This window comes from Nipponia nippon, unplaced genomic scaffold (assembly GCF_047370975.1).
Source record: "Nipponia nippon isolate SJK-2023a ecotype South Korea unplaced genomic scaffold, ASM4737097v1 scaffold_6, whole genome shotgun sequence".
NCBI lineage: Eukaryota > Metazoa > Chordata > Aves > Pelecaniformes > Threskiornithidae > Nipponia > Nipponia nippon.
In genome coordinates this window covers 42559929-42572604 of record NW_028262380.1, presented here as the reverse complement: position 1 = coordinate 42572604, position 12676 = coordinate 42559929, and the positions used below count along the sequence as shown (strand labels likewise).

The 12676-nt window shown below is 34.6% G+C and overlaps 1 protein-coding gene across 7 annotated transcripts in view; it reads right to left on the bottom strand.

Moving 5' to 3' along the window:
• The window catches only part of NEK1 (NIMA related kinase 1), a 51913-nt gene that overhangs the window by 33974 nt on the left and 5263 nt on the right, over window positions 1-12676 (bottom strand). For 5 of the 7 annotated variants that reach the window (XM_087737571.1, XM_087737574.1, XM_087737575.1 and 2 more), the window contains 11 exons: window positions 12142-12239; window positions 10493-10576; window positions 9967-10034; window positions 9760-9846; window positions 8629-8683; window positions 7168-7368; window positions 3834-3894; window positions 2572-2729; window positions 1110-1169; window positions 916-963; window positions 749-823 (listed from right to left, as the gene is read on the bottom strand). In XM_087737571.1, the coding sequence (XP_087593697.1) occupies window positions 749-823; window positions 916-963; window positions 1110-1169; window positions 2572-2729; window positions 3834-3894; window positions 7168-7368; window positions 8629-8683; window positions 9760-9846; window positions 9967-10034; window positions 10493-10576; window positions 12142-12239 (995 nt within the window). The remainder of the gene's footprint in view (window positions 1-748; window positions 824-915; window positions 964-1109; window positions 1170-2571; window positions 2730-3833; window positions 3895-7167; window positions 7369-8628; window positions 8684-9759; window positions 9847-9966; window positions 10035-10492; window positions 10577-12141; window positions 12240-12676) is intronic. The other 2 variants (XM_087737573.1, XM_087737578.1) reach the window with 1 other exon arrangement.

Here is a 12676-nt window from a genome sequence, read left to right as displayed (position 1 = left end):
TTGTCAGATAGATTTACACCACAGCAATACTTAAATTCCTGCACTGTCTCTGTCTGATGAAAGTACCCAGACCTTTATATTCAAGTAACTTCATGAGACTACTTCCCAGAACAGTTATGTTTCCCTGAAACTATGACCCACACAAAGAGGCAAAAAGAAACGGTCATAGGAATCAGATTAAATTATGTAAGAAGTGAATGGCTAAAGAGTTTACCGCTTTCTGAAAAAAATATTTAGATTTACTCAGTATTTTTCACCCCCCTCCTGAACAACTTATCAGTATAGATAAACATTTATGTTGCTAAATAACAAAGAATGCTTAGAAGCAGGTGTTTAATACTGGGGAAGGGGTCCATTTTCATAATATGAGAACCTGGAAAAAGATTTCAACAAAAGAATTCAAGAACAAACTTGAATGTGAAAGAAGCCGTTCATGCATAGATTCAGCACAGGAAAAGTAGCAAAAGCAGGAGTGGAAAAAAGAAAGTGGTGCATGAAAACCATTACTGGCAGAAAGAGAAGAGATTCAGAAATTTAATAAGTATTAAAAATGAAAATTGCACACGATCTCCAAAAAGCCAGGGAAGAGAGTCTGTTATACAGGTTCTCTTAAATTATCCATAGATTAATAATGAGCAGCCCCAAGAGTTGACCTCCAAGAGCAGATCTTTCTGAAAAGAGAAGACCATGCCAGATAACCAAAGGTGGGGGGAACAGACTACACCACATTTCTGCATCTGCTGCCAACCTTAACATCACCACTTCCACCTGAACCAAGCACATTCCTCCATCCTTGTTCCCTGGCTCTGTTTATTCGTTCCATCTGAAGGAGAAAACAATACAGGAAAACATAATTCAAGGAATCACTAAGTAAAAATTGAACTTCACTATTAACACATTTTAAGTATATTTTACCCTTTCTTTTTCCAATCTTCTCATTTCATCTGCCTTCAGTAAACTGATCTGCAATACGTAAGGATTAAACATGTTTAGTAAATGGGAAATCAAACTCCTTCATATTCTTACGTAACATATAAACACATCACAGCACAGATATTTCATTAAAATTACTATGAGTGGAAAAAGAAAGTCTCAAGAATCTTGTCTACCTGATCTCTCTGCCGTTTTTCTTTTTCAGGCATTTCTAACCTTTTCTTTTTTGAGGGTTCCTGAAAAATAAGCATATAATTTGGTATTTATTACTGAGCCATTATTCTGTCAAGTCTCTGTCAAGATAGCTAGTGCTCCAATCGCTGTATGTCCATGAAGATTAAAAAAAATTTTTTTAAAAAAATCACTGTTACATAATGTTTGGAAAAAAGATAAGGAGGAAAGGTTTGAAGGTTTTATTTTGCCATTCTTGGTCTGGACTTAGCTTTTGCTTAGTTTGAAAATTAACAGATGATCTCATGATACCTCAAACATTTTCCTCCTTTCTTCTCCTGGATTCATTTTCTTCATCGGAGTTGGAAAGGCCTGGATAAAAGGTGAAACTTCAAATTATATAGCATGATGCCAGAATGAGAGAAAAATTCTAATCAGAAAAAAAAAATACATCTTAAACCCACAACTTAGTATGTGCAAAATGGGGTTTAAAATAGTTAATTACTCAGGACGTTTTAAATGAAAAGCCCTGCTAGGATCTAAGGGTAAATGCTACTGTACTTGTTCATTCTCTATGAGAAGCTCTGTCTTGAAAGCTGAAGGCAGTAATTTTTAAGTCTGTTTTGTCTTAATTTTTCTTCTCTGGCAAGATCATTCTGCATTACAATCTTTTCCTATTTTAAGTCTTTGAGGGTCCCTAGATATTAAGATTCTCTTTTATTTGGAGAATCAGTTTATTAGGTTAAACTTAGGATCTTTTGCTTGGGTAACTCTAACCAAGGTTCTTGTTACCTATGGAAGAGGAGAACAGAGCCACTATTGAATACCTGGTAAAGAAGCAGCTATACATAGTAAGCGGTGCTGCTTACTCTAATCTTCTCAAAAAAGTGATGGTTACTTTTAAAGCATTTTTTTTTCTGACCATACTAGAACACAGAGAGCTTGATAATATTTTCTTTTGATGACCTAAAAGCCTATCAAACAAGTACTTTAAAATCAAGTGTTTCAGAAGTTGGAAGCCTTTAGAGACTTAAATCAATGAGTCATTTAGAAAATGACTAAAAAAAGTTTTCTGTGTTTTGAAAAGTTGAGATCATTTCTGAACAAAGAAGAAGAAAGATACAAAGATTCTTATCCAGTATCAATGATCTTGGTATACCTGACAGACTTCCAATATTTCTAAGAGTGGTCAACACCCACAAAGGAACTGAAAACATGCAAAGCACATCTAATTCAGCAGTGGAATTAAAAACCAAACCTAAGGTAGCAGTCTCCAAAAATCACTATATTAAAACCAACTACACAAAAACATCAATAATGAAGCAAGCCAAGCATTTAAACTACTACTACTACTTTCTCCGCAGATGCATGTGTCTACATAAAAGACATTTTGAAAAGGAATGCATAGTATTTTCATAGGATTTAAATAAGACAAAACAGTTCAATTTAAGTAACTTAGCTTCTCACCTGTCTAGATTTAGCCAATGGCTTCTTCTCATTAGGCTTTTTAGGTGCATCACAAGACTTCCTGATCACTAAAGGCACTCCGTATTTTGCAGCGGGTTTGGTAATTTTCTGAGCTGGTGCAACTGAAGTTAGCATTTGTTCTTGAGCTGGTCTTTTAGCTAAAAAGAAAAAACAGCATGGTTTACAGCTATCCAGGCTGGCCAGTGTACCATATTTCCCTTTCCCAAGGTCTTGGAACAGCAAAGCTGGAGGAAAATGGGTGAACTACTAACATCTCATTCACATGAGCCGACATCTAAGTGCAATATACCCAGTTGTCCGAAACAGATCATCTAAATTTCAGGCTTGATAAGAAACAGCAGAATACAATCCCTGAGCTTTTTACTCTCAACACTTCAAACTGGAGAACTGAAGCTTATTTCAGCTGCCATGCTTTATTATCCAGTTGTCACAGACATAGGGAAAAGTTTTCCTAATGGAATTGAGAGACAGGCCTTCTTCCGCTAACGACACTGGACTGCAACACTAATGTCAGCAGAAGATGAGTTCTGGAAGAGCTTCAGTGGCCTTCTGGGATGTTGTTTTCCCTGTAGAGTTTCTGAAAACGTGCCAATATTGTGGATTTGATTCCGTGCAGGCAGGGCTCTCTAACTACAGAATAGCAGGACTGCAGTCAAACACTCACATAACACTATCAGAAGACACCAAAGCACTTGTCACAGCTTCAAGTAATTACAAGGAAATAAAATAAAGAAAGAGCAAGAAAAATCTAGGACAAAAAGGGTAAAATAATGCAGGAAAATGAAGTAAGGGAAGACCATCTTGACAAAGTGAACCACAATCTAATTTGCTACCAGCAGTAGAAATTCTACTGCTTTGGGCTGAAGTCAGGGCTTAACCCTGGAATCTCTAACAAAACCTCCCACGTTTTTACAGGGAATGGTATTTCTCATGACCAATAACAACATATAAATTATTTCCAGTATTTGCAGTCTTCATTGTCTCCTTACATTTTGGAAGCGTAGCATACTGCAAGAGGAAAAGGACACCTAAAATATCACAGGACCATAGTTTTTACTTGCATCGTTTGTACCCTACATACACCCAGCTCCCCGGGGGAGAGGGCAAAATTGCTTCCCCTCTCTTTTTTCTTGAAAATTCTAGAATCAGGTATAAGAACACACCAAAACCAATAAAAGACCAAAGCCACATGCACTATCTCGCCAGAGCTGACAGCAAAAGCATTTTATGCACTTACTTACCTGGTGCAGCATGTGGTCCAAACTTCTGGAAGATTTTGTGATTGAATTCCTCTGCAATAAGCTAAACAAAAAGTTGAACGGTTAGCCAACAATATTTATGTCTGCAGCAAAAGAAGTCCTTTTCAGAGAAGCATGTCACTCCCAGTAAGCATCTAACTAATAGTATTTACTGTAACTTAAATTTAAATGAATACTCATGTATTCAATTTAGTATCACTAACATCAATATGAAGCTGGATTCGGTATTTTCAAATATTTTTGGAATAACTACTCAAATAATTTTAAAAAAAGCAATTTAGTCTGACTTCTGGGTGGCACACGCTACCTCATTTATGAAGTAGCTAAGGATCTGGAAGAAAGTTAATGCGAGCCTCAACATAGTTTCATGCATAGTTCATTTTAGATTTCTGTATAGTTGCCAAATTTCACTTCAAATTCTTAGACAGCTTGTGTCAAAAAATAGTCTTTTAGATATGCTTGCAGTTTTTAGTTTCTCTCTCCTTTTCAAGATGGGAAGATGACTACATATGTGGATATCTGGGAACAACATACACGGTGTGCTGTCAGGCATATCAAATTAGCATAACAAAATGTGGAAAACAGCCTTACTGGAGTAAAAAAATTGAAGTCTAGACAAAGAACATTCAAACATGAATAGGCCATCATCTCACATCACACTGAATACTGTATGTAGTTCTGAGCCCAATACCTCAAAAACCATGTAGTAGAAATGAAAAAGGTTCAAAGAGGAGCAGCAAGCATAATTAAAGGTGTTGACAAGCTTCAGTACAAAGAACAAATAAGCTTGCTCTTCAGCCTATGAAAAGATGACAGAGATGTAATGTGACAGGTCTAGAATACCACATGTGATTATGCAGAGAAAGCAGAGAAACACACAAGGGCAGCAAATAATAATACCAATGTAAGAAACGGGGTACAACTGAATACAAGGAGGAAGGTTTAGAATAAACAAAGTTGATGCTTTCTGCAACAAGTAGCAGACCTGTGAAATTTCTTACTGATCATAAAAACCTTACACAGGTTCAAGGAGACATCAGAGAAGTTCACGGACAAGAAATCTATTGAGGACAACTAAATACCAAAGAAGATACTTCCTGAGCTGATGCAATTGAGACAACAAAAGATGAACACTGGGAGAGTAATTTCACATAGGCTTGCCTTGTTCTTATACGCCTCACCAGGCACTGTTTACGGCCAGCGTTCACTGCCCACAGGACACAGAGCAAGACTGACTTGTAGCTGACCCAGCACCATGTTCTCATTTTCTAACATCTTGCTCTGAAACTTCTCACTGAATCTCAGCACCGCAACTGGTGCTACCAATACAGACTATTCAAAGGATGGGAACTGCAAAGGTATTTTTTACAGCAGTAGAGCTACTTGCAGACAGATAATGGCCACACTACAGACCATCTTTCTAGAGACAGAGCATGCCAGGAACATGTTACTTAACGTTCTGACAACAACTGACAGCAATGTTAACTGAATAGTCACTAAACCACAAGGTTTTAAGCAATAGTCTTTATAGAATCTTGAACTATCCAGATTATTTTGATTTGCTTAGGGGCTACCAGTCAGTTTCAATGGATGCTGAGGAGTTAAAACTGAAAAACAAACAAACAAACAAAAAACCAAACAACAACAACAACAACAAACAACCAAAAAAAACCAAAAAACAAGAGCCAAAGTGCAGAACTTGGGACTCTGCACATGATGGCAGAGAAACTTTTTTTAACCTGTATAGTCTGTCATCAAAAGATTCTGTAAGCAAGAAGTCACACATGAGAATCATCTCCTACTAATGGTATTTCAGTGATCCTGAAGCTTTTATTCGGGTGGTAAGCTATAACAACTGAAGCGTGGTGTTTCCATGATAACACAGCTACTGACAGAAAATAAATATGACTCTCCAGTACCTTTCAAAAAGCCTTTTTTTTTTTTTCCAAATTGATGTTAATTTAGATCCACTCTTTACTGCAACTTAGTAACTATGAAAATTAAGACACAATTTATCTGAAACTGAAAGGCTTTTCCCGTCATTTAAGAGAAGAATTTCAGCAATAGCTGCAACATGTTGAAGATGACAAGTATGAAAGATGTCTTAAGCTTAGACTAAGGAAAACAGAGAACAACGGCATTAGCCATGGATGAAACTGAAAGCAAATAGGCATTACAGATGTGTCACAGAATGACCATCTCCAGCAGAATATAAATATACCAGTATTGATATATTTAGTAAAAGGTGCTTTCTGGGTGTGGGGTTTTGTTGTTTTTAAGATCAGGTAGCACCTCTAAGTCGAACATGTTAGTGATTCAGTTGGAAAAATTGTGTGCAAGTATTCACACTCCATCAAGGAGAAATTAGTATCATCATCTGGTAGCAGTCTATTATTAATTATACTTTGCCTAACCCCAAATAAGAATTTCATATCTATTCTAGCTACTGGAAATAAAATCAGATCAAACTATTACTGTTTTAAAAGTTAGGACAACAAACTTATCTGTAAAGACTTCTGAATCTTACCTTTCATTGGGACTTTAATCTGAGCTACTATTAGTTGAAAGTCTATTTCACATACAAATGAAATTCCAATTACATAAGGCCTTCTGAAATTTCTTTAGTTGTGAATTAGAATCCTTTATACTTAGTGAGGTCTCCTTTTGCATTCATTTCCCCCATGTCTATATTTAATTACCTTGTATCAGTACTATTATTCACTTGTTAATCTTGATCTCTTGATTAGATTTATATTAAAGGACATGAATCCATGTCAAATGATATCAACAGATTCTAAACCAAATAGTGAGCAACTTCTTCTAGGTTATAGCGACTTCTTCTAGGTTATATACACATGATACATCTAAACGTCAAGAAATTTAAAGATTAGTTTACTTAATATCTCACAGAACACACTTTCAGGCCATTCCAAATTCCAAAGAAAAAACAGATTGAAGAAATTACGATAAAGAAGCGATGCTGAAGTCATTGACAGCACCATTTTATGAAAAAATGCATACCTAAACAACATCTCACTCATAACTCCTCACTGTATAGAAAAACACACAAAACAATAAACTTAAGAAAATGTCTATTTAAATTTGTTTGTGGAAACTACCAAATACTTAAGTAATTTGAGATTTTTCTTTACAGTTCATAGTAAAACTCTTTTTTCCTCAAATGAAAGTGTCTCTGTAAAAGCTCTAGGGAATACCATTACTCCAATTTCTTATGTTGTATATTGACATTAGAATAAAGAAAAGGAAAACGCCTATGATGCTTTTAGCAAAATTAGCATTAAAACTAACTCCATACCTGTGGTGTGAGAAATTTTTCAACCCGTTTGGCTATAAAGTTTTTCTCCAATATGGAGTTTACTGATGGTCTATTCCTAGGATTCCTTTTAAATAACTGTGACAGCAGATTACGTAGGTCATACGAGTAATGCATAGAAACAGGAGGAAAAGGTCCAGAGATTATCTTCAGTACCAAGTTCTTCATGTTACCAGCTTCAAACTATATCACACAAGAAAGAAAACAGTTACTACATATTACTTACTGTCTGTCCACATGTAAGTATGCATATAAAGATAAAGAGGAAAACAAAAAAACAACACACCTTTCCTTGCCTCAACACACCAAAACAAATTTTCAAGGCCATCAACAGTTTACCATCAGCAGTTTAAAATAACCTGCTGCCAAGTATTCTGATTATAAATACATCATCATACAGGCATTTCATACTATAGAGAGATAAATTTTGCTAACAAATAATTATTTCTCTCCAGATCTAGACTGACAATGATATATAATTAAGGATAAAATAATTATATAATTATCTACCTTATCTCCTCTCCCGAACACTTTCAACCATCACATGCCCTCTGCCCTTTTTAGCAAAGCCACATTTCAAATGAAATAATGTAAAGCATTTACACTCATTCAGTGTAAAATCCAAAGGAATGCTTAGACTTCATCTTAAGCTGAGGAAGCAGAGCGCACCATTTCAATTCCTTTGTACAAGAAAAAGAAAACAGTACATATCACCCAGCTCACAGAAAACAACCTATTGCCATCAGCTCTCAGAAAGGCAACATTGTCAGCATTGCTGCCACAGAAAAGACCAAGCAGTAAGAAATTACAAAAGCTTGAAATAAAGTGAAATCCTTACCCCTTGAAATTTTTCTTCTGATTTTTGTGTTTTCATCTTTTTTCTTTTAATAAAAATAGCTATTTTAAAAAAAAGACCAAACCAAAAAAACACAACCAAAACAAGACAGAAAAAAATGTTTTTTTCTTCCCTTCATGATTGGAAAATGGATGATAAAGATGTATTCTTCAAAACAACACACACATGCAAAAAAAGACAACTCTTTCACCTTGTTTTTTCTAAGAACTATTTCTGTTCTAAGCAGAAATGCATTAATCCATCTGCACAAAAGCCGACAGTCCAAATTCAGACTTTCAATGAAAATGTCAAGTTTTTGAAAAGAAAGGAACACTATTCACAGTATTGTTTATTACAGCACCTAACAATTTTTTCAGCTAACACAGTTCATCAAAAATGAAATATACAGTTTCTGGAGAGATTGGCATGAAGCAAAACACAGATGGAAAATGTTGGTCAGTATAAGAAGAGGAGATTAGAGTGTTGAAGGTAATTTTAAACAGTCACCATGAAAGCCTTTCATCAACTGAAACACATTTGCGGAACATCAGGAAAAAACCCTGTTTGAAATCACTATTCTTTTAAAGAAACAAGAAGTTTCTACTCACCGCATGTTTAAGTGTGCACATTTCATAGAGAACACAACCAAGGGCCCAGATATCACTAAATCAAAGAGAACACACTTAAGAATTAGTTCTAGGTATAACATTGCCATGTAACTTACATCTGTGAAGTCTACCTTTGAAAAGGAAAAGGTTGTATTTTGAGTATGCACAAGCTCCCTTGTATTTTTCACTCCCCCAAACCACAAAGCCCCAAACAAAAAAAAGAATTCAACAACCAAAAATATGGCCAACCTGAAAAACAGTTACGGTTATTTTGGCTCCAGATTTTATTTAGACCTTTTCATCTGAACCACCCCAATCAGAGAAATTCGACAACATATGGACAAAGGCTTTCTTTCTTTAAATGTATACATTTCCCTGAGATCTTTGAATTAAACAAGCAAAAATCCAAACAAAAACCACCACCCAGTTCAGTAAATAAAGTTCTTGAAGTCAATTTACTCTCTTTAACATTGACTTAGGTTACACTCACTGATTACAGGATTACAGAATTTGGTTAGAATATCATTGGATAAGAAATCCCATATAGGAGAAATTAAAGGACAAGGAACTAATAATTTTTATCTTTTAAGAAACCAGTTGAAATTAGTATAAGGCACTCACAGCAATGGATGCAGCAGCTTAGTGAAGCATAAGACTAACTTGATAGTGACCACATTAATTACACTAGGGACGCTGTTACCAGATACAGCCTACTGCCAGGACAGCAAACATATAAGCAAGGATCTGTATGACACTTATCTGAAGCAAGCTGAGCCACCTATCTACGCATGTGCTTAAAGACTCCAATTACTGTTTGTGATTTCATTCTTAACACAGTTTCACACTCATACTGCATAAATTAAGGCAGTACAACTATTATGTAGAAAGGCAAAAGGAGAGCCATAACTAAGAACACAGCTATATCTGGAACTTAGAGCATTAAGCTAAGTCATCTCTGCATCACGTTGCTTTGTACTGCAGACCTACACTTGTACAGTGAGACTGAGCACCTTCCTGGGTAAGGGATGAACTAACAGCTGTTCACCATCATATCAACAGAACAGCTTCTGATTTCTAAAGAACTCACTTTCTTCTCCTACCAAAAATGTTTAATAAAACACTTATTAGTACCTTTTATTGTTGTAAGGTTTGTTCTGACATATTTCAGGTGATAAATAGTATGGCGTTCCTATGCAAGTGCGAGCCAACTCGGCAGTACTAAGAAAAAAATAAGAATGAATGTTAACTAGTTAAGTCACATGAAGCGCACAGATTGTGTTTTCCTAGATCAAAGTGATTTAGATTAATTCAGAGAAAGCAGCATTAAAAAGGAGTTACCTGTTAAGAACTCTGGCGATCCCAAAATCTCCCAGCTGTATTGTTCCATCTTTGGTTAAAAATATATTCTTGACATAGAAATTTTAAGAAGTCTGTTAATTAAAACATTCATACAATTGCACACTTTTTGTTCTCAACATGCTTTGGGAAGAATAAAGTTTTCTACCATTCAATCACTCTATAGTCACTAGCAGTAGTGTTACTGATTACTACAAAACACCAGACTTACTCTAGTCCTACTTCATCAAAATGAAAGAAAACACTATTACACATTCTGAAATATAACCTTTTCTGTCCCCACTCATAAATATGAGTAATACTCAAGTAGCTTCCTCAAATAGCCTCATCTGTTTGTACAAATATCATATAAAAACTCCTCCAGACCATTCTGAAGAAAAACGTGTTTCCAGTATTAGAAGTGTTTACGTAAAAAGACTATTTTCCATAATTTGCCAACTTGCAGTAGCAAAATATGAATGTAATCACTTTGGAAGTAAATTCAGTTAAAAAATAATTACCTACATACCTGTGACTTTATGTCCCGATGCAAGATTTTTCTATCATGTATGTGTTTTAGCGCTAAACAGATTTGTACAAACCAATCCAGAATCTATGCATAAAAGAAAATGCAACATCACCATTGTTATTTATCTGAAAGGTTCCCCAGTTCCATAACGGAAGATATCATCAAATCAGTTTTATAATTATAACTCAAGATTTTACCCTCTTCCCACAAACCCGTCTTCATTTATACCATAGAATAATTAAAAACATAACAGTACTGTCACCATGATGCAAACTTTTTAATGAAAGCTGCATATTACCCAAATTAGATATTTTGCCTGAGACTACCAGTTTCATTACATATTATAAAGCTAACAGAAGTATGCAATATGAATTTGATTGGCTAAAATGTTTAAGACATGGAACTTGCATCTTAAAGACTGTATTTTGCCGTAACCAATACAACAAGTCTTCTTGCAGTCAGTTAATCAACCAAGAGTCCTAAAAAGCCATACTGATGTTTACAGAAGCACTTATTTATCATTCAGTAATTTTATGTATTTCACCTTATAAAAGAAAAATAGTACAAAGCAGATTTTGATGAGAAAAGCAAGAAACAATATATAACTAGAAGATTATAAACAACCCAACAAAACCCATTTTTTGTAGATTTGTAAAAATCACAATATGAAAAGGGACTAATGGCAAGAACTTTTCCATGTAAAGAGTGGTTTCACATTCCCAACTTAGAGGTGCATACATGTCAAAATTACAGTATAACGCGAGGTGTAATTTTCACTTTTCCACTATAAGTTCTTCTTGTAAAAGTGAGCCCAAATTAGAAAAACGAGAAGTTTTACAAATTATATCCAAAATATTTCATGATTACCCTATTCTAAATATCATCAATAGACCTAATACACTACTAAGCCTTTCTAACCACAGGTAAATTGAGATCCTACTGGATGCAGACACAAAAACATAGAAACAATTTATAAACAAGAACACACATGTCAATTCTAATAAAAAAAAATGGAACCATACACAATCTATTTTCACTTAATTTAATCAAATCTGTACATTAAATTCTCTCGTTTATTCCAGATTCACCCACAGCACAAGTGACTTTATAACCACTATCATGGAAAAAGAAAATCTGCTGGTATAATTCCAATACAATATTACATTTTTTCTAATGGAAAATTAAACTTTTGAATGATGTAAACTTCATATTGCTGTTTTTCATGTTATTATATTTCCAAGGTATGTTATTTTATATTTCTGATAAATGAAAATCAGTATTACAAAACAGAAATCCTGTGTCATTATATCTTTAAAAAGAAACTAATTTAAAAATATTAATGTTGTCCTTCAGTATTTTTCATTTCTCAGATTTGGTTTACTTTGTAAGAGATCCAACTTTTTTTAAAGCATTTTACACATACAGACAAAACCCCAATTAACATGCCCAGGATTTCCAGCTACATTTTCTTTTTTTTTTTTTTTTTTTTTTTTTTTAAAGATACTACTGTGACTGATAGCAACAAGAATCACAATTTGAGAACCTCCTTTTAAATTAAGCCACCATATCTAACAGACTGAACCAAAACAATTTAAAATTCATTAAAAAGTATCATGCAACAAAACACTATAGCAGCAGTTTGCTGTTACCTGATCTTCAGAGAACAAGATTCCTTTCTGGGCATTTATTTTTTTAAATAGGTCTCCTCCTTCACAGTAATCCATCACTATGTAGAGACAACCATTTTCTGTAAAATAAACCACAAAGTATTTCAAAAAGGAAAAAAAAAAGATTAATCTTTAACATAACTTTCTGAATATCTTCAATGCAGTCACAGAAAACGCAACAAAAAATTAACCTTTTCACATGCAACTTCAGATATCATATATTAGTCCTTTTTTCATACTTCAAGCAAAAGTGCTTTTATTATGTTGAGTTTCACAACATAAGTTTCCCATTTCTGGTAACATTGGACTATTCTGATATGGAAAATTACATCTGCTGAACCAATGCCTCAAAAGGGGGTTCAAAACCACTATGAAATTAAAGGTGTCACTTTGGTTTGATATTGCATTCATACTCTCCAACCTGCTTTCAAACATCCTATAGATACCTTACCCTAAAACCAGAGATCTTAAGTTCTAATTCAGGTAGTTGCCCCTATTTGCCTAATTCTTTCTGAGA